The 27,065-nt window shown below is 46.6% G+C and overlaps 1 protein-coding gene across 5 annotated transcripts in view; it reads left to right on the forward strand.

Annotated features, from left to right (window-relative positions):
* The window catches only part of FRMD4B (FERM domain containing 4B), a 120,215-nt gene that overhangs the window by 90,452 nt on the left and 2,698 nt on the right, over window positions 1-27,065 (forward strand). For all 5 annotated transcript variants that reach the window (XM_085072321.1, XM_085072319.1, XM_085072320.1 and 2 more), the window contains exons 8-22: window positions 2,967-3,050; window positions 4,247-4,312; window positions 5,370-5,427; window positions 6,315-6,401; window positions 15,513-15,589; window positions 15,996-16,134; window positions 16,642-16,783; window positions 16,909-17,042; window positions 17,128-17,247; window positions 18,492-18,720; window positions 21,397-21,453; window positions 22,921-23,068; window positions 24,270-24,395; window positions 25,062-25,867; window positions 26,417-26,549. In XM_085072321.1, the coding sequence (XP_084928447.1) occupies window positions 2,967-3,050; window positions 4,247-4,312; window positions 5,370-5,427; window positions 6,315-6,401; window positions 15,513-15,589; window positions 15,996-16,134; window positions 16,642-16,783; window positions 16,909-17,042; window positions 17,128-17,247; window positions 18,492-18,720; window positions 21,397-21,453; window positions 22,921-23,068; window positions 24,270-24,395; window positions 25,062-25,867; window positions 26,417-26,549 (2,406 nt within the window). The remainder of the gene's footprint in view (window positions 1-2,966; window positions 3,051-4,246; window positions 4,313-5,369; window positions 5,428-6,314; window positions 6,402-15,512; window positions 15,590-15,995; window positions 16,135-16,641; window positions 16,784-16,908; window positions 17,043-17,127; window positions 17,248-18,491; window positions 18,721-21,396; window positions 21,454-22,920; window positions 23,069-24,269; window positions 24,396-25,061; window positions 25,868-26,416; window positions 26,550-27,065) is intronic.

The raw sequence follows: 27,065 nt of genomic DNA on the forward strand, positions 1-27,065 counted from the left end.
CTCGGTGGAAGGAGGGGGAGGACCATTTGAGGCTTTTATTATCCCTGAAGCCGTGAATCATCCCAAATGTTAATCCCGGGGCGTGCAGTCAGCAGATCCAGGCTGCTGCGTGCCAGCCTGCACTCTCTGAAGGCATCCAGCGCTCAAGGAGCTGTGCCCTGGTTCTCCCAGGTCTTTCACATTTTTCCTGGATTGTTTCATGCTTGAGCTTACAATTATGCAGAGGGAAAAAAATCCTCATGTTGCTACTCAGAGAGTTTCAGGCCTTATAAGTCCATTTTGATGGACTTCTCCCGGAGCGTGTGGATGGGATGGCATGTCTGAACCTCTGGGTGTGAGGTTGGCTCCCTCCAGGAGGACAAGTCCCAGGGCCAACTTTGCCTCGTAAAATAAGTGTATTCTTTGCTATGGCAAGAAGTTGGATGGGTTTGTAGGCTGGCAGAAGAAGAGAGAAGGTTGAGCTCTGCTGTAAGCTGTCACATCTCCATGGCCTCTGCCTGCTGACAGGCTGCAGCAGGGCTGTGGTTCTGGGACAGAGCTGCAGGGACGTGTCCCCTGTCATGGCACAGACGTGGTGACAGCCCTTTGATCACTGTGTGTCCCAGCTCAGAGCCCACAGGCCCTGCTCGGAGCCACGTTTGCTGGCTGGCCCTCAAAATTTAAATTCAGTGGTAGACATTTTCATACTGATGAGCTGCTACTCATCACTCAGGCTTAACTAGCAGCTTTGTTTTGGCATTGATGAGGATGAAGTTGCTACTCAGCCAGATCTAGAGAGGCAAGGGGTCCAAAAAGCAAGCAGGAAGCATTGTTGGAGGCCAGGAATGGAGCAAAAGGTGGCATTTCAGAGCATGGGAGATGCAGCTGCCAGGATTTGTGGCATTGCTGCAGACTCTCAGTGATGGGGACGCTCCTGGCCCTGTAATGGCTGATGAGGGAGAATTTGGGACCTCTCCACCCCTGTGTGGTGGTGACAGCTGGGGTGTCAGCTGTCCCCATGCCTGGCTGCCTCTGCCAGAGCATCAGCCTCCTTATTGCCTGAGCCCTTAGAACCAGGATTCTAAATAGGGGTTTAATGACCACCCATTAAACCTTGATTATGAATACTGCGGGGCTGAGAATCTCCATTGACAGAAACAGCCCATTTGTTTGGTAGAAAATGAGCTATTTTGTTATTACTTCCTTCCAAACCCTCTCCTACTTCAGAGTATGTCCCTGCCAACCCCGCCTGCTACAGCAGCCTTTGCAGTGGTGAGTCAGATTTAGAAACAGGAGGAAAATTGTGTTTTAATAATCAATTATCCGGTGAGTCTATGATTGAAGCTGGACAGGACCTCCTGAGGTCATCTGGCCAAACCTCCAGCTCTGAGAGGGAGTTCAGGCCAGGTTGCTCAGGACTTGTTTTTTGGGTTTTAGGGTGTTTTTTTAATTCTTTGCTCTGGTTTCTGAGGCCTCAGAAGAGCGTGCTCTGCCTGCATTTCCATGTGACCCTACAAACCCCTGGAAATCTACCTTCCCTCTGCAAGCTGAGCTGTCCTACAGCTTTTTGATCCCATCAAAATGGGCTTGTAAAGGGGTGAATAAAACTCAGCTTTTGTGAGCATTGGCTGTATTTGAGCGCTGGAAGGAAGGAGAGATCCTGATTTTCTACCCAGCTGTCCCCGTTTGTGGCACTTGGGTGCTGGCCAGCCTGCAAAGAAAAATGGATATTCCTGGCAGAAGAGTGCAGCAAGCAGCGCTCCTCGGCGCTAATTGACCCCTTCTTGGCAGCTTCATCAAAGACGTGGAAGAATAAATAGGCTGTTGATTGAACTGTTTCCTCGTCCCCAGAGGTGGTCCCCCTTACTCTGGGCTGAGCCCCATTGTCAGCGCTGGGGAAGAGCCTTGCAGGGCGATTAGCCCGTGCTCCAGAGGAACAAAAAGACCTTTCATCTCCTCCCCTTTCCGTGTGGCATCTGGGAGATGGGGATTATAGAGGGGATTGCTGGCTGCTGTGTGTGCAGAGCTCCATCCACAGTGCCCAGGGATCCCCCCTAGGGATGCTCAGGGTGTGGGATCTGAGGGGAGAAGAGGGGATGTAGCTCTGAGGAAAACTCTGGCAGTGCAATCTGGTGAAAGCAGAGGTCGGGAGAAGAAAAACGCCTTCAAGGAAAGCCTGGACAAAGTTGAGGCAGATGCTGGTGGACGTGAGTGGTGCATTCTTTGCATAGAAAAGTCGTGTTGGTGCTTGCTGGCGCTGCTGCGAAGGCACGCAGAAATCCTGCCCAAATGGGGCGTGCAGGTTTCAGCTGATTAATTAATGGACCGTGTGAGGAGAAAATATGAACCATTTTACTGATGCCTGTAAATAGATTTTTAAATATTCTGCTGGGGTTTTGTCACGACAAATTGCATTGACGTACTTTAACCTCCCTGTGTTTCATTCCATGCTGGGCCTGGAGTCCAGAATATTTGAACTTTCTCTACAATGGGCAGTCCAGGAGAACTATTTTCACTGAAAATATTTTAAAGCATATGAACTGAAACCTTTTGTTTCGAATCAGATCACTGTTAAACTCTGAGATTTAACAAATACCATGGTTCTTCATGCAATGTATTGTCTAGAGGTGGGGCTTCAGCTAGAGAGAGAACAAAACCTAGCACTAGAAGCCTTGCTTTCAGGCAGAGGCTTTCCTTCTGCAGCTGTTTCAGGGCTCCTCCTGCACTCAACAAATAGAGTGAGGGTGTGCAGAATAAATATTGATACGGTGGTGGCCTGAGCATCACGTGTGTGTGTAATGAGGCTGCAGGACACCATATCCATCACTGTCATGTGAGAGGACCTCTAGAGTTACGTTGCTATGGCAGCCTGAATGGGGCAGCACGCCACGTTCTTGGGGAGAAAATACAGCCCTTCCTTCTGCCCAAAATGATGAGTCCATCTCTGATTCACCAGCATTGACTCTGGGCCATTTTTGGTTTTTCAGTGATGAGAACACTAGAAAAGACTTGAAGACGCTGCCTGTCTTTCCTACCAAGACACTGCAGGAGCATCCATCACTCGCTTACTGGTGAGCTCTTTAATTTAAAATGTAAATCATTGCTAGGAATGATAACAAGATCACTTTTAAGCAGTTCTGCAAACTCTTCTGAAAGTCCTCAGCCCGGGCCATGGAGTTAATTGTTCATGTTCAAGCATTTCCAGTTTTTAGAAGGTTATAAATTATGCAAGATCTGATGCAAATTCCTCCTTAAAGTTTGCTGAAATTAAATTGCTGTGTCAGAAAGTGCTGGATCTGAATATATGGGGACCCTGCAATAGAAGAAGCTGGAATCTGAGTTCCAGCCAAGCCTGGGTTTGCAGAGAGCACCTCAGTCTTTATCTGTCACACAGAGGAGCCTTTGTGGTGGGCTGACCTTTGCTGGCTGCCAGCTGCCCACCCAGCTCCTCTCGACAGGACAGGGGAAGAAAACAATCTAGAAAGGCTGGAAAGGGAGAGGCAGTTCCAATTCTGGGGCTTGAATTTGCACTGAAGGAGCACAGCTTTTAGGATGAATCCATGATATTGTTTCCTTGGAATTGATGTTCTTTGTGCAAATTTAACTCCCTCATTTGTTTTGGTTTTTTAGCCTTGATGTGTACGTGATGGATTTTCAAGTACACCGTGCTTGCTGATTATTTGTTTGTCTCAGAATGAATTCTGCTGGGTTTTTCTTTGCTTTCAAGTGTCTGACACATAAATGCATATTTTATTTCACATTCCTCCAAAGCAAAATGTTGAAATATATAAGAGGAAAAATGCAAAAAGGTCATTGCTGACAAATGTGTATTTTTTTTTTCACCTATGAAATGTCAGGGGGAAAAAGAATACGCTGGAATGAAAACAGCTCTGGTTAAACTTCTTCTGTCTTGCATATGGAGCATTAACCAGCCTTTGAAGTTTGGGTCCTTTAGAAGGTTCAGATGAATTTATACAATTAGCACCATTATTCTGCAGCAGCATCTGCAGCAGAACAGGCTGATCCGAAACGATTCGTTAATTAGTCTGGGAGGCAGGATGCGATGGTGGGGATCAGCCAGGCAGCTCCACGCTGCCTAATGAAGGGTGGGAAAGGAATCAGTAAGAACCAGAATGTAAACCAGAGCAAGAAACACGCAGAGGGACCCTGCTCTGCATGCTGAGCAGGTGGCTGAGCTTCGGCAGATGCCGTCACACATGAACAAAGTCACTGAGCCTCTAAATTGGGTTTTGTGCTTGGTTTGCAGTGAGGACAGAGTAATTGAGCATTATACACAAATAAAAGGTCTGACCAGAGGACAAGCCATTGTTCAGTGAGTATGACACTTGTTAATTTGTGAAGATGATATTTTTGCTTTTCTCCTTTTTTGTGTTGACAAGTGGCAAGGCAGGCTTGTTTGGGTCATTATTGCCTGCAAACCATGCCATTTGGACCTGTGAGATTCTCTTTTTATTGAGTTACATTGCAAAGTGGAATTTTTTGGAAGTTTCACATTTCACAAGCTTGCACTTCAGCCATTGTGTAGTCATTTGGGTACCTCAAATGCAAAATAAATTATTTGGATCTTACTTCATTGGAAGACTCTTCTCCATACCTTGCTTGCCATCAATTAATTTTCACTCCAAACTCTTTAAGGGTGAGTATTACCCTCAGTCCTATAAGAAATTCTGAAATACTCAGAATTTGGCTTTCAAAACATCAAGGTCTTCCAAGTTGCACACTGAGCCTGTGGAACTGTATTTTTCATTTACCATTAATATTTACTGCTCTTCCTACGAGCACATGCAGTAGGATGTGTTACGAGATGTTTGAGATGATGGCCATGGCTGCACAGTGCAGGCTCCTTGCAGTTTTTCTCATGTGCCTCAGTGCCTGTAAATCTGTCTCAATAATCTGTGGTCTTTTTTCAGTAGGAACAGGGGAAAAATGGTCTGCTCAGTGGTTTTCTGAATTGCCTCATGAAACAGTTGTACAACGGCATAAACGCGTTCATTTGGAGCCTATCCTTTGTAACCAGAGCTCCATAATGGAATAATTACAGGCAGGTCTTTACTGCCAACATTTCCCAAAAGGCTCACATGTTCTGTTCAGAATTTTTGCTTTCAGTTCTATGATCTTCTGATAAGAGATTGAATGTTCTGCTGTATGAGAGATTTTCCTTTTGCTTCACCTGGGCCAAAACATCCCATCTTTCCCCAAGCCAAGATGCTAAGTTTTCTTTTCTGATAACTTGGGCCTTCATTTATTAATGCCTTCAAAATATGCAAATGATAAATGACATGTCCTGGATGTATGTGTGAAAAAAGTATGTTAATAGATATTATTCCCTGCAGAGAAAAACATGTGATATGCTATAAATCTGTCTGCAGGTACATGAAAGTGGTGGAAGCTTTGCCAACATATGGAGTTCATTACTATGGAGTAAAGGTCAGTAACTGCCTATAGATAATGTGATTGCTGAGCTTATTAAGTGGGATAGCATTCCTAAAGGAGCAGTTGGATGATTCAGTGCCCTTCTATCAGTATGAAGCCCCACATTTTTCAACCTCTGTAATTTTTCCCCGTTCAATACACTTTCAAAATTGTTTCCAGAGAGCAGGAAGGAATCTTTGCAAAACCTTATGTAATCCTATCAAGAGCTAAATTCTTGTCACCTTAATTAAACTGGATTTCACTTCTAGACCCAAAGCAGTTAATAATTTCCCCAGAGACATTAATCAAGATTAGAAAAATAAAATGTGGAAAAGCCTCCTTCTAACTGGCAGGTGATTAGAGGTGCGTGCTTGGAGTGGGGAGATATTGAGAAATACTTTTGGAGAGTGATGGAAATACACCATTTATTCCCATTTGTAGAGCAGAGCTGGGGCCAAAGTGCTTTGTGCTGAAGAGCTCAGCAGAGATGATGTCTCCTTACTCTGAGCCATGGCTGTGGTACCTGAGAAGCTCATGTTTTGTGCTGGTCTCTCCTCCTATGGCTTTCCATGCCTGAATTTAGTGGATGCAGTCACTGGCCACAGGTTTTTTCTGTCCCCTTCACAGGCACTCCTCCAGCCAGTGACACCCTGTTGTCTCAGCAGCACTGTCACTTTTCTGTCCACGTTGCACAGCCACCACCTGGTTTTGTGCCTCTGCCTCAGAAGGCAGAGGGAGAAAGTTTCCACGTTCACCCCAGCAATCCACTTCACCTCAATTTGTTTGCTGAAAAATCTTTGTTCTGTACCTACTTGTACTTGTCACAGAGTGAAAAGGGCTCTGATCTTGGAATTGCCTCATGCTTAGGTAGCTCTTGGTTCACATGGACATCTATTTTTCAGGATAAACAAGGAATCCCATGGTGGCTTGGAATAAGTTACAAAGGAATCGGCCAGTACGACTTACAAGACAAAGTTAAGCCCAGAAAAGTAAGTTTTTTTTTAATCTGATTTTTTAATGTGGGGAATATGGGATGGTGTTTCATGTCAGAATACACTTTTTTAAACTGTTGCTTGTTATACTGGTGGGCAAAAAACCAAAGGCTGGAGGCAGAAGGAGATTTCTGCTGGCACTGAGGCAGTAAATCTCTCCCTCTCCTAGATAGTGGAAAATCCCTTTGGGAGCTTTGGCTGACGTGTCTTGAGTTTGGTGGTCTCAGGATGGGAATTTTGGCAGCCTCCAGGGGTAACTGCAGAAATATGAAGCAGTTGTGTTTCTGCAAGGCCTTGTGCTCAGGCAGTGTTTTCACTTCACTTCTGTAGGTGTTTTTTTGTGTATGAAGTGTAAAAGGCTCCACTGATACAGGCAGAATATGAGGGGAACTGTGTGAAATTGCAGGCTTGTAGAGGCAATGGTGTGTTTCCATAAATTTTAAGTGGGAATTGAGAATGAATGCTAAGCCATGAGGAGATGGAGATCTGGGAGTTTGCTGTTCTTCTTTCCCCAGGAACCATCTGGGCAGGAGTTCACATAAAGTTGTGCTCCCCGCCAGGGAATTTTTAAATTTGCAAAATGATATTGTTTAGTATATTGGTGCCAAAAAGCACAGCTAAACAAAACTTCCTTTTTAAAGAGTAATCCCCCTTCAAGCTTCCAACTTGCTCTTCTCTTTTTCCAAAGCAGGCTATGACTTGGTTTCATTTGGTGTATTTATGTACCTGTGTGTCTAAGGCTGAGCTCTCATGTCCTTCCTTCGCTTTTTTTAGTAAAACACAGATTTTCATCCCAGGTGTTTCTTCCCATGCTTGCACTAAAAGACAGCAACACAAGAGGAACCCTTTGGAAATCAAGTCAGCTTGATGAAGCCATTGGATGTCAAAGGATGGCATCAAAAGAAGGTCCTCTTGCCCTTGAGCTCTTCCCTGGTTTTAGGCAACATCTATAGGATTTTCCAGCCAGGAGAGGATCATGCTGCAGCCAAGATGTCCAGCTGTGACCAGCAATGCTCTCCAAGAAAATGGAGCCTGCCTGGCTGGAAGCATTGCTTCGCCAAGCATTGTTTATGCCTGTGGAATTTCAGTTTACAACATCAACCAGGCAGATTAAGAAATTTTTTTTAAGGTCAGCAGGGCCCAGATACCAAGTCACACCCTGCTACAGTTAGTTACGAGGCATTGCCTTTGAATGCAGCAGGAGTTGTGTTTAAGAAAAATAAAATAAGAACCAGAGGTCATCTCTGCAGTGGAAGTGTTACAATGGAAATGAGAATAGTTGTTGGCTTTACTGAAATTACAATTATGCAACAGAGGATAGAGATTAAAAGGGAAGGTGAGAGAGAGGAGCCTAAATGGAAGGTTTAATTCCAGTAAGCTCATTGAAACTGTAGGGATGGACATGGCTGTGGTATCCTTAAGGATTTGTCTGGTGTCAGTGCAAAGGGACAAAAATGGTTTAAGCCACAGCATGTCCTGAGCCATGACTGCCTTTAACATGTGGCTAAGTATGCAGTTTCTTGATACGAAAAATGTCTCAGAGTTTGAAATACAAAGTGCACTTTGGATAAGTGACTTGAATCAAATCACTGTTGGGAGGAAAAGCAGGCATCAGGTCTAGAGGGGCACCACATCCAGACTTGGGTTTGGAGCTCAAATGCTGAGATACTGCTGCTTATTTCAGTGTACCTACAGCCCTGCTGCCTACGATGCAGCTGGGAGAAGTTTCCTTTTCATCAGTATTGTTGTTTGTTCATATTTATGAATGTACCAGAATTTACTTCAGAGAAAGAAGAATATGCACAGCTTGCCTGCAGGCAGGAGGGGAATAGGCATGTAAACTATTCCTGTCTTTCGGAGCAGAGCTGCTAGTTTTGCTGGATTTAGTGGAATTTTCTTGCTTTCTTGGATTTTTGGAATTTTCTTGGTTTTTGGGATGGAGCCAAACTCACAACTGCCATGGGCTGGTATTATCCAGCTGTTCATTCTGTGGATCAGAACTGCTGTTGTGTTTATCCTTAGCCATCTGGGAAAAGAGCATCCTCATTGTGCTCCACTTCTCCAGTTGGTGATGTTTAAATATACATGCAGCTGATTAGTAAATAGAGAGTAGTGAAAGGGAAAGGCTGAGTTCAAGTCTAATGAAGACCAAGTTGGCCTTCCTGAATTTTAAAGCCACAAGTGATCTCTGAGCATGCAAACCTCTCTGATACTGGTTTTGGTGGGAAAGCTGCAGCATTTTGGATGTGAAGTTTTTAACAGGAATTGGTGCCTGAGCCCCAGCAAATTCACACCAGACGGATTTATTCTGCTCCCTGTGTCTTTTCTGCAGTGCTGATGGCTGCTGTCAGATGTTGCTGTGTTTGCTTAATAATAGAATCAAAGGCATCTGGCAAGAACCAAGTCCATATTTAGAATAAATTTATTAATAATAGAAATAAAAAATATATTAGCTGCACCCATTAACGGAGGATCAGTTAAATCCAAACAAATATAACTGCCCTCCTCAAAAAGTGAAATCTTTTGGCTTTATCCAAGCAGGTCTTTAGGCAAAGACACCTAAATACGAGCCTTGGAGCGCAGTGGTTATCCCCAAGAGTTTGTTGTTGGATCAACACTGCTGCATGAAGTCCAAGGCTGAGAGCTCCTCACAGGAAGCAACTTGCAGGAGAGGCCTGGATGAAGCAATCTGCAGATCCCTATCAGCCAGCCCTGCCAGCTCTCCATCATCACCATCCGTGAGGAGAGCATGTGGTGTTGGGAGCTGTGTGTGACTGGGGCTGGACCTGGAGAACCTGCCCTGGCTGCCTGCCTCTGTAGAGCTGGCTGGGGAGGTTTGGCTCTGGCTATTAATATTTTGCTGGTTGACCTGGGCTGGTTTGGACAAGGGAGTTTTGTTGCTCCAAGTCACTCCTGGGAGCTTGTGTTGCTTTGGAAGGAATTTCTGCAGAGCCCAAGTGTTGCCCCTCGCCCAGCTGAGGTGTTGAGGGAAGCACTGTGCTCCAGCTCTGTAATGGACTGAAAAGGGAGCATTATTTTGTGTGTCATTTATGAAAATTGTCTTTGTAGATAAAAGCAGTGGCTCCACACTGGCTGGAGGTTACACTGAGCTCACTTGATTATCATCCTGAAGTCTCACGGGGCATTGAAACAGACTGGGTTTGGCAGCCCTTGCCCAGATTTGAGCTCCGACCTGGGATTAGCTCTGCAGTCCTGCTGCTTTGCAAACATATTCTTTTTCAGCTGCAGTTAATATTGAGAGACACCTCCTGCTTGCTGTGGGGTCGCATGCCAAGATCCTGTCCCCAGTATCCTCTGAATCAGTCAGGAAAAGTATAAAACAGGTTCCAGGACTTTGTTTGTCATTTCAAGCTAGAATAGATCTCCCTTTATCTCTACCCCATTCTTCTCACTGGCGAGATAAACAAAGTGTGTCTTGTTAATGGAGGGTGTATTAGGGCATGAGCTGAGTTGATTCTGTGTTCAGCCAATATGTGGGGATCCTCTGAGAGCTGGAGAAGGCAGGCTGCTGGCTCTTGGACTTGTTCTCCCACTTCATTGTGTTTCTGTGGGCGACTCCCTCGTGATAAATTAACTGCATTATCTGAAGAGAAGAACTAATCTTGCTATGCTATTGTCCCAAATGTCCAAGAATATCGGTTCTGCTGCTTGATGTCCTGACTGCATTGTGTTCTCAGAAGTGCTCTTGTTAGCATGTACTTGGTTTGAAATGGGTGATGTTTATCATAGGATGGTGTGGATAGGAGGGAACCTGAAAGACTCATTTCAACTCCCCTGCCATGGCAGGGACAGCTTCCCCTAGCCCAGGTTGCTCCAAACCCTGTCCAGCCTGGCCTGGAACACTTCCAGAGATCCAGGGGCAGCCACAGCTTCTCTGGGTATTCTGTGCCAGAGCCTCACCACCCTCACAATATCCCTGGCTGGATTCAGTTATCTCAGGGCTTTAGCTTTCCAAACCAGACCCCTGGCTGCTCAGACAATTTCTCTGTATTTCTCCCCACCTCTGTAGGGGTTTTTTTTGTGTGTGCTGGAGTTTGTCCAGGAGCTCTTTGCTCATCCTTGCAAGCCTCCTGATGCTTCTGCCTGACTTTCTCTTTGTTGGGATGCATTGCTCCTGAGCTGTGAGGAGGAGATATTTTGATATTTCTTTCTTAACTCAACATATGCTAAGAGTTGATGCTGAAAGTTGTCCCTTGCAGAACATTTACTTCATGTAAATTTGCTGTCCTGCTTTGCTGAATAGTTCAGAACACAGCAGCATTGGAATAGCCTTCTCAGCAGGCAGCTCTAATTAGGCAGAGATTTCTTTTATGGTGTTTATTTCTCACCAAGCCATTGATTTAGATAGAAGATACTAAGCTCACTTAATTGCTTAAAATAAACACAGAGCTTTTACAAGGCTGCTCTGAAATTCAGTTCTTTACAGATGTGCAGAAAGTTGCTTGAACATCACCTGCTGCAAAAAAAACATTCTGGGGCAGTTTGATGCTGAGACATCTCTCAGTGTTATGATGCCAATGTTTAGTGAGTACCAGGCAACGATGGATCATAAAGTATTAGGGAAAAAAGTTATTTGAGAGCTTTTTAGAGGACTGGCTTAATATTTAAGGGATGAAGGATGCCTGCAGGTGAGCTCTGCCAGGTTCTGCTGGCACAGGTGGGAGCTGTCTGCCTCCTTCCCTCAGAAGCTGCTGCAGGTGGGGCAGTTTGGCTCTCAAACATCTCCTCAAACACCTCAGCAGTGGAGCACAGAAGGGTTCCAGCTGAAGGCACAGTGCCAGGCAGCAGAGTGCAGCAGAGGGGCTGAAACACAGCCCTGCTCCCAGCGCTGCTGGCAGGGTGGTAATTTCCCTCCTCGGGTGGGGTGCATTCCTGTGGGCAGGAATCTTTTATGTTTCCTTGCTCGGAATTGCCAGATTTGTCTGCAGATTGCTGTTCCCAGCCAGTTCCCGAGGTGCTGCTTGCTGAGCCTCCTTTCAGGCACTGCACGTACCACGGGGTGCTATGGAAGTGCTTCCCCCGGGAAAGGCTGCTGCAAACACCGTGGCATGGCTTGCACTTCCATGCTGACCTCATCCAGTCATCCCTTGGGTGGAAAGGCAGAGATTTGGGTAATTTGGTTCCAGCTCTTGGTTGGAATTTATCATCAACCTTGCAAACATCCCAGGTGCAGCAGCCACACAGCCCCTGCACTCAGCTGCTCTCCACATTTTCACCTCCTTGCAAAAAAAAACCTTGAAAAAAACCCCTTAAAATATTATTTTTGTAAACAAAATCCATCAGGCTCACAGGAATATTGAGCCAAGAGCCCCTGAGCAGCTCTCTTGCATGTCTCAAGGCAGGGGCTCTGCCAGCTCCTGCCTGTGATCCTGATGGGGCCGTTTTTCTGAGCCAGTTTGCTCCTGCTGTCAGGCCCTGACAAACTTGCATTTTATTCAAAACTGGATGCAAGATCAGCCAGGAAAAAAAAACCAGCTGCTTCTTTTATTAAGGTGTTTCAACATTTAGGCACCCCATGTCTCTTTGGGTTGCCTTAGACTATTACAGGGTTTTTTTTGCACGGGAAGGAGGGAGTTCTCTTTTTGTTCAGTGCTCCCTGGTATCTGGAATTGAATCACAGTAGAAATGCAGGAAACCTAAACTCGTGGGCTGGAAAAGCAGCAGCTGGGTGGTAGGAGTCTGGCTGGTGCACAGAGGTGCCTGGGTAATGGGATGTGATCTGAGCTGCATCTCCATCTTCTATCAAAAACCCTCAGAAAACCAACCCTGACCAAGCCAAATTCTTCCCAAAGAGTCAGACAAGCAGCCCCTGGGATGCTCAGTGGGAGTTTTCAGGAGCATTTAAGGATCTGACAACCTACATGGATGGGAAGGCTATTAAGAAAACATTAATTAGCTCAGGTGGACTTAATCATCTGGTTAAAGGAAACATACATTGCAAAACTTCCACAAAAACATTTTAATTATTCCTAATTGTTCTTCCAGCCCTCAAAAACCAGTTCCTGATTTCCAGATTTTTTTTTTTTGCCACTCTTTTGTCTTTAAATATGCATGTAGTTTAGGTAGGATTGAAATTAGGAATTATTTAGGAACATGTCTGTACAGGGTAGGGAGTATTTGAAGAGAGCAGGATATCTCTAGTGCAGTGACAGTTTCCTGAGTGTTGCATTTTGACCACGAATTAGAAAAATTTCAGTTGAAGGTTATTTAATTTTTTTGTCCATGTTTGTATTGAGTCCATTTTTTATATCTTGTCTTCAAGACCAAGTGTGTTAAGCAGAAACTTGTAATACTTTCATTCAGGATTATTTTTATGTGCATCTGTATAAATATTATTAGCTCACAACTTATTCTGAAGCTGTTAATTTAATCACCAGCCTTTTTTGTAAGGACTCGAGTTAGGAGGGTTTGCCAGAGGAGCTAATTGCTAAGGAGCTTATATTGTTCTTAAGTGAGAGGTTTTGAGGACAGGGCACTTTTCGGTGCTCAAGAACAAAGATGTTTTGGGTGCAACACCATTTCCCCATCCTGCTGCTGTGGAGCAGTGGAGGGGGAAGCTGGAGTTATCCCAGACTTTGGGCAAGGAGGCAGAGATGTCTTTGTGCTGAATGTACCCAGCTGCGAATGCTTGGGGCGCCTGTCAGCTCCTTTTGGGCTGGGATGGATCTCACAGGGTGGGGAGGAAATGGGGCAAAGCTCTACCCACATCCTGAGGCAATTCCATGCAGGTTTTCTTAAAAACGCAAAGGCTTTTTTTTTCCTTTCTCGGCACCGCAAGTGATCCTAGTGTCGGACTTGCACTGGCAAAAGGGAAGGAAAGAGGGAAGGAAGGAGGGAAGGGTCTGCTCAGATCCCTGGCAGAATGCTCCAGCCGCTGGGGCTGCTGCATTTTGTCCTGCTGCCAAAGGCGACCCTCCTCGCCTTGGGACAGGCGCTCCCTCCTCCCGCAGCCCTCAGCAATGCCCAGCGCGTCCGGAGGGGAAAAACCCAAAGGAAATGATAAGGGGACAGGGAGTCATCCCCGCCACGATAAGAGGCAGCGAGGCAGTTTTTTCTCCAGAGGTCATGTTTGAATCACGCCCATGGTTTTTACGAGCGTGGGAGCGCGGCCGGGAACGCCGGGATGATGCTTCTGGTTGAACCTGTTGCCTCTGGGTGTGAGTCAAGGCTGGCGGGGCTGCGGCTCGGCACGGGGGGACCCCGGCAGCCCCACACCGCTGTCCCCCGCAGGCAGCTGGGGTCTCCGAGCGCTGCAGCCCCTCGGGACAATCCTGCCGGCTCCCTGCGCCGCTGGGTTCTCCCTTTATCTGGGGGAAAGGGGTGTGGGAGGCGTCGCAGCGGAGCTGGTGGGTGGTGATGTCAGGCGTGTGTCAGCAGAGGGAGGCGAAGCTGCCACGGCAGAGCGGCACGGAGGGACGGAGGGACAGCACGGCTCTGCCCTGCCCATGCCAGCCCTGAGAGCGGCCGGGGCTGCCGGGCAGCCGGGAGCGGCGGCGGGGCTGCGGCCAGGTGAGTGCGGGGAGCAGCGGGGCTGTGCCGGGATCCCGGCGGGGATCAGCCCCGCTGCTCTTGCTCAATGCCCTGGCACTCCGCTTGGGCTGTTTCCTTCTGTGTTTTTTTTTTTTAAATGTATTTATTTTCAAAGTTCAGCGCGGAGTTGTAAAGAGGCAGCTCTCTCAGCAGTGGGATTGGCAGGAGGGGCTGTAAGACAAACCTACTTAGGCAGCAGAGTGAAACTTCCACGAGCGTCTGGAAAATGATTTATTAATTTAAGTAAATTGAATTTCCATTTGGCTTCGCTTTTTCTACGGCAGGTTCTAATAGTCAGTTGTAGTCCTAGGAAGGGAAGTTTTAATTAAACAGAGGGAAAGGCTGCTGGAAAAGCCACTTTTCCCCCCAAACAAATGGACTGGGTTATGTTTCATTGTGTTATAAATGTCTCAGATGCAGCACGGCGTAAAAAGTAATTTTTTACAAAACTTGAAGTGCTTCTGTAGTGGGAGGGAGCTTGGCAAGTCAGGTTTTGGCAGAGGCCAGCAGGAATGTTGTGTGTCCTGGGGGTTTCTGGTGTGGTGGCTGCACCCTTGGAGGCTTTGGAAAAACTCCAGTGGGGAAGGAGGGAGTTGTTCTGGTGGCCTGGGTGCCTCTGCTGGATCGCTGCTGTCAGAGGCTGATCTCTCACTGAGCCCTGTCCCTGCCTGTCCAGATCCATGGAAACACCTCCAGTACCTCCCTGTGAGCTGCAGCTCTGGAAAGCAGCTGATGGAAACCCCAGTGTGCTGCTGCTGCACCTGTGCACCCCATCGTGGTCAGGGGACATCCCTGGGGACCCCACAGGGGTGCACATGCATCTTGCCAACCCAGCAGCTCGGGCAAGGGAAGATGCAGTCCCCGATGGCTCGTCCCCAGAGGGTGGCTGATGCTGCTGTGAGAGTGAATTCGTATGAAATTCTAATCCCACGGGTGCAGCTGCCAAGCCATGACTGACTTTGATCTCTTCTCCCAGCTGGCACTTTGCAGGAAATATGTGGGTTTCTAGCAGGAGCATGTGCTGGGGGTGGCTTCCTCCTGTAGCTGCTGTTGCTCTGTACATGCTGTACCCCTGCTCCAAAATGTCACGCTGGATGTCTCACACGGTGTCTTCACAAGAGAAAGGTCTTGCTTTTCCCGAGCTGCTGCCATTCCCTGGGGATGTTCTGACTCAAGGAAGTAGACCGTAGTTGTCTGTACAATTGCTTTGTTAAGAGATTTTTACGTTTAATCAGAGAGAAAATGACTTTAGCTGCCCTGCCAAGGTCTCTTGGAACTTCTAGCAGTGAAATTAGATGTGCTGTTGATGGAAGCAGATGTTGTCACTGGCAAAATCCTCAATTTGTGATGCATTGTCTGTAAGAGTATGAAATTACTGGGGGGGCATCCTATATTTATGTGCTTCTTTTAATTGATGTTATGAATGCAATTATTGCTCAGTCCATGCCATAGCTGAGGATACACAGGAATTGTAATTTGCTGAAATTATATCACCTTGGGGAGAGAGGACTGGTAATTTAGTAACAAGCTTCTGCTTCTTTCTCCCAACTCTCCTAGCTATTTCAATGGAAACAGCTGGAAAATCTCTATTTCCGTGAGAAGAAGTTTGCTGTGGAAGTGCACGATCCCCGCAGGTGAGGCTGCAGGAGGCAGTCCTGTCGGTGGCTTAATCTTCACCCAGAATGGGAACTCATCATCACGTGTTGGTGAATGGGGTGGGAGGTGCAGCCAGGTTAACTCACACATGGGTTTGCTCTGGGCTTTGGGGCTGATCCAGCATTTGGCAGGGCAGGCTGGGGCTGTCACAGCTCTGGGTGACTTCTCAGGTTCCCTGTGTGTCCATTCAGGGAGTTCCTGGAGCAGAGGGAGGAGTATTTGTCATGGCCAAATTTGCAGCAGGACTGGGTGATGGGGAGAAGGAAATCTGAGTTTTGGCTTTGCTAAAGTAAAGCCTGAGCCTTGCCTACTTAAAAAAGAGGAGTTGTGGAATTTAAACCTCAAAGACCTGTCTTGAAATTGCATTTCTTTTTACCGCCTCAGAATTTCAGTGTCAAGAAGGACCTTTGGTCAGAGCGGGCTGGTGGTGCAGACCTGGTATGCAAACACTTCCCTGATCAAGTCCATCTGGGTGATGGCAATCAGTCAGCACCAGTTTTACTTGGACAGAAAGCAAAGCAAAGTAAGTTATGAGGCATTTTTACTGCGAGCATGGGTTTCAACACCTTTCCTGCATATCCTTCAGTGTATGTTTTTCCACGGATGAACTGCTCTCTAGAGAAAAACTACAAATTGTTTTTGTCAGCTTTTTGAGCAGTCTATTAGTGGCAGTATTGTTGTTATTTGATCCATTTTAGCCTGCCTGCAGTTAAGGGCTGTGGAAGTGTAATCATGGAAGAGGGAATTCCCATGTCTGGGTATCTAATCTGCCTTTTCTTTTGTCTCCTTCCTGTGTTTGTTTTGAAAACTGCAGAGATTTTGGGCTGGGAGGTGGTTCAGGTTTTGGGGGAGAGGGGAGAGGAATGCCAGAGCAGCCCTTGCACACCACAAGCACCTGTGTGATGCTGTTACTTTAGCCCTTAATTTTGTGGGAGATGAGGTGTGAAATGTCGTCTTCAGTGATGTGTTCTGAAGTTAATTAGAGGTAATTCAATCAGGCTGGATTTTTTTTTTGTTTTAACTCCTTCAGGCAAAAATTCCTTCAGCCAGAAGTTTGGATGATATCGCCATGGATCTGACAGAGATGGGAACACCTAAAGTGTCAAAGCTGGTGACTTTAGAGGCCAAGAACCAGCTTATTATGGCCAGCAATGGCAGTTTGATCTCATCAGGTAATACTGCATGTGTGCATAGCCAAGTGTAATGGGGCTTGTGTTTGTTAAAAGGGAAATTAAACTACCAGACAGTAAAAATGGCCTTTACCTGGAAATCCTCTGAGACAGAGCGTGTTTTCCAGGCTCTCAGGATTCAGAGGTCAGTGAAGAACAAAAGAAGGAGAAAATCATGGAACTAAAGAAGAAAGAGAAACTCCTTCAGGAAAAACTGCTTCAGAAGGTTGAGGAGCTGAAGAAGATCTGCCTGCGAGAGGCGGTGAGAGCTGCACCTTGTTCTGGGGTCAGGCAGGTGGGAGCCTTTTTGTCCCAGTGTCCTTACCTGGAGCCCTGTCTGTCCCCAGGAGCTGACAGGCAAGATGCCCAAGGAATATCCTCTGGGAGCTGGAGAGGAGCCTCCCCAGGTGCGAAGGCGCGTTGGCACGGCGTTCAAGCTGGATGACAACCTGCTCCCCAGCGAGGAGGTGAGCAGGGCAGCTCCTCTGCTGGCCACACCAGTGGCCAAAGCCACTTGGAAATAACCCAGCTCTTCCCTGGCTGTTTGAAGAGGAGGCAGCTGGGGCAGTTGCTTGCATGGAGTGGGAAATTTCGATGGGTTCTGCCCTTCTTTCAGACACACTGCCTTTGAGCTGACCGGGAAATTGGCTGTTTCTAATGGCCTTAGGTTCACCCGACCTGAACCCCTGATTGGCCACGGCTGCATGAATTTTAATGGACATTTTGCTTCTAATTAGAGAAGATCAGGTGCACGATGCCATTTGGCAGCCCATGGATCTGAGCTTTTCTGGAGCATTGACTTGTGTCATGTTGGGATTGTGTTTGTACCCAGAATGTGGCAGGGGTGTGCACTGTCCCCCTTGCAAAACCATCTGTCTGTGAGCATAGTTGTGTGACAGGTGACAGGAGGAGGAGTCTTACCTGTGGCTCAATGCAGGCTCCACCTGAGTTAAACCTCCCTGCATTGCTCAAGAAGCTAAAATGAACTTTGCTGGCAGAGGCTGACTGGAGTGATAGGGTAATTCAGATGTTTATGAATTCACCCTCCATTCCCCCTCGTTCCTTGTGATATTTGTTAACAAGCTGTATCATTCAAGTAAGTAGGTGTTGGGCACTTGGCATCTGTATTTCACCAGAAACTGGCTGCCCTGGCTTGCAGGGCTGGTGTGCTCCATGTCTGCAGCAAAGTGATTTTACGTGGACTGCTTAAAGGCTATTAAACCAGAATCCTGCTGACCAGATTTAATAACGTGTTGCTTAGTGCCTCTGCCATGCCTTTCATCTGAGCTTCTCAAAGTAGTTTACAAACAATTAATTAAAGCCTGAAACTCCCTCTTACGTAGGTATGGTGATACCAATTTCCATTTGTATTTTCTCCAAAGTAGAGAGAGATTTTGAAAATACGTTTTCAGGGTTGGACTCATAGCAGGAGGTTTAGCAGCCTAAACCTGATTTTAAACATCTCTGTTATGTCACCCAGGCTTGAGAACTTTAAACCTTGCCCAAGTGATCTCATAATCTTACCCTAGTCAGATCTAAGGGTTTTATATGCTGAGATTGTCTTGTGTATAAACTTTGATATTTCTGTATTTTGTGCTCAGGATTTCACTACATGGCCACAAAAAAACCAGAAAGATTTTCTATTTAATAACCTTCATTGGTAATTTCTCCCTGGACTCCCTGGCAAATAACTCATCTTTTGAATTTGCAGGATCCTACTTTGCAGGACTTGGAGAGTAATTTTATCATACACCAAAAGCTGGTGGAAGCTGCAAAGAAACTTGCCAGTGAGCCAGACCTCTGCAAAAACGTGAAGAAGAAAAGAAAACAGGAGTATGCTGATGCTGTAAAAAAGCTGCAAGAGATAGAAAACTCCATAAATGAATACAGAATCAAGTGTGGAAAAAAACCAACCCAGAAATCAACTCTGGCTCTACCAGGTGAGAGAATTCCCCGTGTTCTGATGCAAACAAGAGAAGAAAAAAGTGATTTAGCTTATTTAGAAACTGTGTCTACATTTCTCTGTATGGTTTTTATCTTCTCCAAGGCAGTTAAATAAGAAAAAAGAAATGCAGCTGCTGCATCTGATACACTCAGTGCCCTGCTGTAGGCTGAGGGCAGAGTAAGCTGCACTTCTAGGATCAAGCACAGACATGTTCCAGCACCAAGTATGGACTGAAGGTGCTGTGCACAGAAAGGCTGGCAGGAACACCTTGGATGAAGCTTTTCTGGTGCCTGAATTCCTGGTGTGTTGAGTGCAGTTGTTCACCTGAGCTGCCACATGTGAGATCTCTGCCCTTTTCCTCCTGCAGCGCTTCAGTTCCAGCAGAAATAGAGCAGATTTGTTTTTCTGCAGGATCGAGGAAATAAGGATCAAAGGCATTGTTTCTTGATTCAAAATTCCTGATTTCCAGGAAGTCCTAAGTGAAGTTCAGGAGTTTATGAATGCAGTTTAGTAGCAAACAGATTTTTGACTGAACCCATTTGCCACTGATGAGCACAGTAAATGCAGATACTCTTGGCCCCTCCACTCTGAAAGTGTGATTTTACTAAGGGAAGTGAGATTCTTGCTGCTTCATAGGATAATTTGTGGAAACCTGTTAGTATCCAAGCCAGCTGAAGGAGTTTTGGATCCTCACCCCTGACACACCAAGGCATCACTGGGCTATCCATCATCACAGAGTGTTTGTTCTGAAAGGTTGATGATCGGTATTTAATGTGGCCCAGCTTGTTCCTGATTGACAGAAGGGAGGGAAACATCTGTTTTTCCACTCTCTTGCTCACCGGTCTGGATACTGATTGTGGAAGGTCCTGTATTACCTGGGACACCTGGTGTGTGGTAATGACCAGGAAGGGTGGTGAGCAGTGGGAGCCTTGTGGGGCTCCATCCATCCATCCATCCATGGTTGCTGTTGTTTGTTCCTGGCAGTTTCTTGTCCTGCTGCCCAAGCCAGCAAAAAGCAGCTTCATTCCCTTCCAGTCCAGACTCTCACCCTGCAGTGTGTATTTGTTTACCTGAAGCAGAGCTGTCACCTGCTTCAGAAATTGATTTTATGTGTCACCTTGTCACTATCACCAGCAGTGCTCTCAGGCTCCAGGTCCAGGTTTCAGGAGACTGAGCAGTGATGAGTCACTTGTGTCTGTGAATTCGAGGAATGACTTGTTGGAAATAATATGTTAAATAGTCCTATTGATTTATTGAATCAAACCATACCTGTTTTCATCCCAGCCCCGAGGGATAAGAAGTGAAGGACATGTTGGACTGCTCCCCATTTTCCACTTTCCATTTCCTTGACTCCCTCTCTAGCCCAGAGTTTCTTCCTCCTTCACAGGGAATAGCACAGGTCTGGGATTTAAATTCAGATATGTCACCATATCTGAATATGTCAGCATTGCAGACCCCCCTGAATCCAGCACTGTAGCTTCAGGCTGGCTTTTTTCTTTCCCTCGGTAGCCTTTGTTCTTCCCTGCACTGGGCCCAGTTCCATACCTTACCACCCCGTGGTCAAATCCACATGAATCAGCTCCCCTGGGGCTTTTTCCCAGTGTCAGGTTGCAAGCAGAGCTGCAGCCCATCCTGGTGGTCTGACAAGTCCCCCCAGGGCAGGGGCCAGTCCTGACTTCTGCAGTTCTTGAGCAGCTACTCTATTTGCCACGTTCTTGTAAGCATACCTTTCCTGGCAGCAAATTGTGACAGCAGGAGAAACCCACATTGCATGTGCTCATGGGGGCTGAGGGGACAGCCACGTGTCACACACTAAGTGGCTGTCACTGTCATTTTTTGTTGCTGCCATTCTCTCATGCTTGAAGATCCATGGAGGTTTTTTCACCCCACCAGTGCCATATCTTGTCAGAAACAGCCTAGGGATTGAGTTGTCACTGGGTTAATTATCTCTAATTCAGCCTTATTTCTCTGCTGCTGCTGGTCTGCTCCAAACTTTAGCAAGGACAGGCTGTTTCTCAGGGAGGGACAGTGTGCAGCATCGAGGTGAGGCAGGTATAGTGAAGTGCTGTGAATAAATAACAAAATGTGAAAGAAATTACAAGTTAGTATGCCCATGCAAGAGTTCCTGCTTTCTGTGTTGTTGGAATTTGCAATACCTTGATGGAGATCAGTGGAATTATTCTGGATTTATCTTAATTTAATTGAAACAGAATCTTTATGCTGATGAAACATTCAAAAGCGGATGCCAGATTTCAAAAGACTTTTTTACCTACCTGATGGGGTTTCAGGTGTACCTAGAGGAGATTAGCTGCTAACAGCCAAGATCTACATATCTGTGTAGGCTCCTGACTCCTACTGAAGCACCAAAACACCCTGTGAGATCTGTTGGAAGTCGGGTGGAAAACACCTTTGTAAATCTTGGCCTGATTCCTGCTACAGATTAAAAAAAAAAATCTCCTTTGATAATTACCTGGATCGTTTGCTGAACAGCAGTGAACACACAGAATGATGATGTACCAGGACTGTCTTCAGGCTGTGGGGGCTAAAGAAAATGGATTGCAGAGTTACAATTATCAACTGGCTCTGAAACTCTGGAAAATAAACTGTATTCAGGTATTTGTCAGTCGATGTTGGCTCTTTTATGCTTAAAGTGTTTTGTTTTTCTTCACAGATGATATAATTCCATCTGAGAGCAGCTCCCTGTCAGACACAACCACCTATGATGATGGTATGATGCTTACCCTCTTTTTTTCCCCAGAAATGTGTCCATTCGGAGACATTTCTTTCACTTAATGTCCTTTAGCGTGTCCCATCCCTGGAAGTGTTCAAGGCCAGGTTGGACAGGGCTTTGAGCAAAACCTTTTAGTGGAAGGAGTCCCTGTCCATGGCAGGGTATTGGATCAAGATGATCTTTAAGGTCCCTTCCAAAGCAAGTCATTCTATGATTCTGCAATTTTGGTGGCTTTCGATGATAAATTACTTTATAGTAGAGGAAGAAGTAGCTACTCAGGAATGTACTTCCTCTTAATGGGTTAGTTATTGAAAGTTTCTGCTCTGTGAGCAGATCTGAGTCATCTTTAGAGAAGGAAGTTGGTTTTAATGTGACCAACCTGGAAGCTGAGGGCACTGAGGATGTCAAATGCTTCATCCCTAGGACCTGGCCAGAGCTGGATGAGCAGCTGAAGGACTTACAGACTGGGAGGATTAGCCCAGCCCTTCTGTCCTCCCAGCTACCATAAAACTTGGAGAAAAGTGGAACAGTCACAGATATTAACGCTCTATTTACCTTTATCTGTTCCCTAGTGAGCTTGCATCTTGCATGGGTTGGTGTTTGCTCAGCTTACTCATTTCACACACACACCCACAGACACACTCACACCCTGTTCCACAAGGTGGAAAGGACTTGGCCTGCCTCTCCCTTAAACTGGATAATCATCATTTGGGGACAAACATTATCTGAATTATTACTCACTTTTCGGTTCGGCCCTGATTCTGATCTCACTTTGTCCCAGTTTGAGACTTGTACAAACCAAGTGGTGCTATAGAACGGATTTACACCTGATTCCTGCTTGTACAAGTAGAAGTGGAGCCAGGCTTGTGAACTTGTTCTCTGTGATGCTCATCCTGCATTTATATGTATTAGTTGGAGTTTCCTGTTGGCTCTGTCGGGACCTGGTTGTGCCTTGAGCAAAGTGAGAACAAGGATCAAACCACCATCTTCCCAATTGCCTTCAGCCAAATACGTCTGTCAGTTGTCTTTGCTCATTCAGTCGCTTTTGAAGTCAATCCCTTTCAGGTTGTGATCAAAAATAATTCTTAAAATGTCATTTTCGAGAGCTGGAAGGTGAGGGAGAGGAGCTGGCCTTTGCAGAGGCTGAGCTTGCCTGCTTGGCTCTGGAAAGGATTGCTCTGCAAGCAGATGTTCTCCCAGGAAGTTCCATTCTGTGATCTGGCAGAGCCCCAAGCTGGGTGCAATATCCCTAGGAGTCAGTGCTGCTGGGATCTGTAGGAGCTTCCACGATGTCCTGTCCATGTGGAGGAGAGCTCAGTGCAGGCAGGAGAGCTTTTCTAGCTCCACAGCTCCTGTCATCTCTCTAGTTCAAAGTGCTTCTCCTTGTGGGCCATGGATTTGCATTTAGGGCAAAAATACCTATATAGGGATTTTGCTAACAAAATGCATATTCCTTTCCAACAGTTAGTGAATCGCTACCTGCTGCAGCACAGAGACCCAGCTCTGCACAGCTTTCTCCAAGACTTCCTCCACCAAAGTCCCTTGGGGTGGAGAGAATTCACCTCAGGAAGTCATCCATAAACGAGCAGCTCTTGGAAACCAGACACTCCAGGTAGGCACATCTCACTGCTGCCCCTCTCTCCACCTGCTGGCAAAAAACCAAATTTTTGCTGGCATGAGCTCCATCCTGCCCCTACCCAGCACTCAACAGAGCCCACTGCCTCCACAGTCTCCTGGGCTTACAGGATTTAGTGATGGGAGCTAAATTTCCTGTTTAGGAACAAAAGTGTCTGTAAGTAGTTGACACAGTATCTGGAACCAAAAAGTGGTGTGGTTTTTGTGAAGAGGCTTGAGGTGGGTGAGAAATGTAATAGCAAGGGCTGTGTTTAAGGAGTTGCTCATGCCTGCCACTTCTGTCACTCTTCATCTCAGTTTCTGGGGGTTTTATCAGTGTTAGTTAAACAACTTGTCATTTTCCTGATGACTGTGCTTAGTGGATTCAGACAGCGCCAAACCCTACCCATCCCCTCCCGATGGTATCAATATTTCAGCAGGTACATTGTCAAATTCAGACATAATACATGTAAGGCCTGATGGACAATTCTCCATTTACAAGTATAATTACTGGTATTTAACCAGCTTCCATCACTGGTGCCAGCTGTGTGTATCCATGGGATTTGGGCACTTGCTGAGCTAGAACAGCTCCGTGCAGCACATCAATAGCTGTAGGTTTGCAGATGATTGTGTGACCGTGTCATGTGTGATCACATCATATGAGTCAGATCTGGTGCTAGCTGTTCTCAGTGTAGGGATTCCCACTGATCCTGCTATTTCCTGGACAGTGTCTTGTGTGAGCAGGTTGGAAAAGACAAGCTTAAGAACGATGTAGGGTTTTGAGCAGTGCCATGTCTTTGCTTTTTTTCTCATCTGTCTCTCAAGATAAGCAGAGCACTCCTCCACATGAAGTTCAGAAGTCAAATTATAGCCATATGTATCCATTTAGCTGTGATGTGCTTCATTTGAAAACCTAATACCTTTGTTTCTTTGTTACCTGGTCTATCTCTCTTTGTTGCTTCTTTCCTTCAGCATCACCTTGTCCTGCAGATCATCCTGTGAACCACAAGAAGAGGTTGAGTTTTTCTTCCTATTTAACAACTCTGCTCTTCCCACGGGGGAACCACATCCAGTAGTGCCCTTTCCTGTTTGTTCTGCCCTTCCTTTTGTTTCTCCAAGGTTTCAGGTGCACATCCTCGGTGTGTGTGCTGTGACTTTTGTGCTGTTTCCCCTCACTCTGCTCCTCTCCCTTGTTGCAGGGAGGTGCTCTCAACGCACAGCAGCCCTTTCCGGACGCTGGAGCGGCCGGCGCAGCCGCACGGCGGGAGGAGCATGCCCACCACCCCTGTGCTCACCCGCAACGCCTACAGCAGCAGCCACCTCCAGTAAGGGACCTGGCCTTGAGGGGACACAGCCAGCTGGGGAGGCATGAGAGTAAAAGGAAATGGTGTTGAGAAGGCAAAGGGTCCTTTGCTGGATGGTTTTCTCACAGCAGGGTCAGGCTCTCAAAACGCCGATTAGAGACGTTGCTATGGGAAGAGAGCTGTAATATGAGCTCAGCTGTCTTGTTAGCTGACAGTCTCCAGTGCAGAGATGCTAAGGATCTTATAATGTTACCAAGAGCTCAAGGTTTGTTTGGCTGGGGCAATGCAGCCTTGAGAGACAGATCCAAAGGAAACTCATCTTCCCATGTTCTGCTCCAAGCTTGTTACTTCTGTAGGCTTTACCTTCCTAAAAACTGAGGGAGACCTCCCATAAATCACTACCAAATGTGCATTTGTGACCTTAGCTGTGTGTGTCCCTGTCACAGATTAACCTTGCTCACTGTGACAGATTATTGCATGAGAGATCTCCTACTGTTGCAGCCAATACAAAATGCAGCCAAACCGAGTTCCCTGTGCTGCAAATACTCCTGTGTGGAAAGATAAGGCAGGATTTGTGTTGTGCTCGGATTGGGGAGGCAGCTGACCTGTCCCTGTGTGCTCTCCCCAGCTCTGTGTGTGTGTCTGTGTGTGACTGCCTTTAACCTGCCAACATCTGTGTTGTTTCAGGCCAGATGTTTCCCCACACCACTGCCGGCAGCGCAGCGGAAGTCTGGAATCCCAAACCCACCTGCTGTCCGAGACTCCTGCTGAAAAGACAGCCTTCTCCCTGTCCAAGTCCCAGCGGAGCAGCAGCACAGAGATCCTAGACGATGGCTCATCCTACACCAGCCAGTCCAGTGCAGAGTATTACTGCGTGACACCCACTCCCAATCCATATTACACCACTCAGACCCTCGACAACAGGACCAGGGGTCGAAGGCGGTCCAAGAAACACAATATTTCCGCTGCAAGTTCAGGAAGCATGCCAAACCTGGCCCACAAGGACGTCCGCAACGGTGTCTTCCACAAAAATCAGGAGCAGCCTTCCTCTAACTACTATATTTCTGGATACTCCCCCTACACCGAGCCTGACGTTTACTACAACGGAGGATACGTTTATGAGAGTGACACGGAGGGGCAGTACAGTGTCAATCCTTCCTACCGCTCCTCGGCACACTATGGATACGACCGGTACAGGGAATTCCGGTCCTACCACGAGGACGAGGTGGACAGAGTTCCACACAACCCCTACGCAACCCTGAGGCTCCCGAGGAAGCAAGTCGCTAAGACGGAGCATATAACCAAAAACATTCACAAGGCCTTAGTAGCAGAGCACCTCCGGGGCTGGTACCAGCGTGCCTCCAGCCAGAAGGAGCAGGGTCACAGCCTGCAGGCAGGCTTTGAGTCTGACAGAGGATCTCAGAGGAGTTTGGGCTTTGCTGGTCTGCAGACGCCGTGCTCGCCGAGCAGCCGCGTGTCGTCGTTCTCTTCGGGTAAATCCTGATTTCACTTGGGCTGAGTGTTTTTTTAATCCTTTTGGTTCTGCCCCCGTCACTGCCTCAGTGATGAGAGCAGAGTGGAAGCCAAGCCAGAGCTCTGTCCTGAAAGGTGGATGAGGAGCCAAGTAGGATCTTCTTGTTCCATTCTTGGGAGGAAAGATAGTTTGCTTATTTTCTCCTAAGGGTAAAACAGCCTTTTGCTCATTGTAAACACAGCAACGCAGAGAAGCACAAAGAGCCATTTGGATTTCAAACAGGTGTATTTACCAAGTAGAAGCAATGGACAAAACTTCATGCCATGTAAATGCAGTGGCTGTGAAGGCTTCCAAAATACAGTCCAGAGAACATCACTGAATGTGTCAGAAAGCATTTTTAAAGCTCCAGAATACCACCTGTACAGTGGCTTATAAATAATTTTTTGTGTTTGCATTTCTGCCTGTGTCCTGCAAAACCCCACAGAGATCGCTGAGAATTGTCTCATTTACCTCAGCTGATTTAGCTGAAGAAAGATGTAATTTATTGTAATTTTTTTTTTAATTCCAGCATCTTCTACAAATACTGCTGGGAACTGGAGAAACCCCCTTGCACTGGGACTTTCAGACTACGATACGTTGTCTCATTCCTCCTACGCCAGCTGTTACGGGAATGTTTATGGCAACCTTCCTTTGCAGAGCAGGTGAGTAGAATATATGGAGATTTCTTGCCTTTCCTCCTGCATTTCACAGGCTCTTAAAACTTCTGCAAAAATCAGCTTGATTTCAGAGAGCCAGGATGGAGAGTACTTATAAAATTGGCATCCTGAGAGCAGGTTTTCCATGTGGAGTAGATCAGCTGTACCACCAACTTTACCCCGACACTGAAGGATGGGGGGAGCAGTCCCAGTGAGGGATGAACTCATTGATTGCACAACTTTTTCCTCTGGCTGGTGGTTTTTTGGTGGACAAAAAGAGATCTTGCACTTCCTGGTAGCTGTGAAGCTGATGGGGGATCTCTCCTGAACCCCATCAGCAGTTTGGCAGGGCACAGTCCTGTTGGGTTCCTGAAGCTGTAGTGCTTGTGCTGATTGATAAACTCCTGGAAAAACAAAGAGTTTTTCCTTGTTTTTCCAAAAACCTCTCTTCAGCCTCGTGTCTGAGTGCTGGCGTTCAGAGGCTGCACCACCTTTGCCAAGTGCATCTTCCTTGGCAGAGCT

The sequence above is a fragment of the Lichenostomus cassidix genome, chromosome 12 (genome assembly GCF_008360975.1).
Source record: "Lichenostomus cassidix isolate B80296 chromosome 12, HeHo_3.0, whole genome shotgun sequence".
NCBI classification, from domain to species: Eukaryota; Metazoa; Chordata; class Aves; order Passeriformes; family Meliphagidae; genus Lichenostomus; species Lichenostomus cassidix.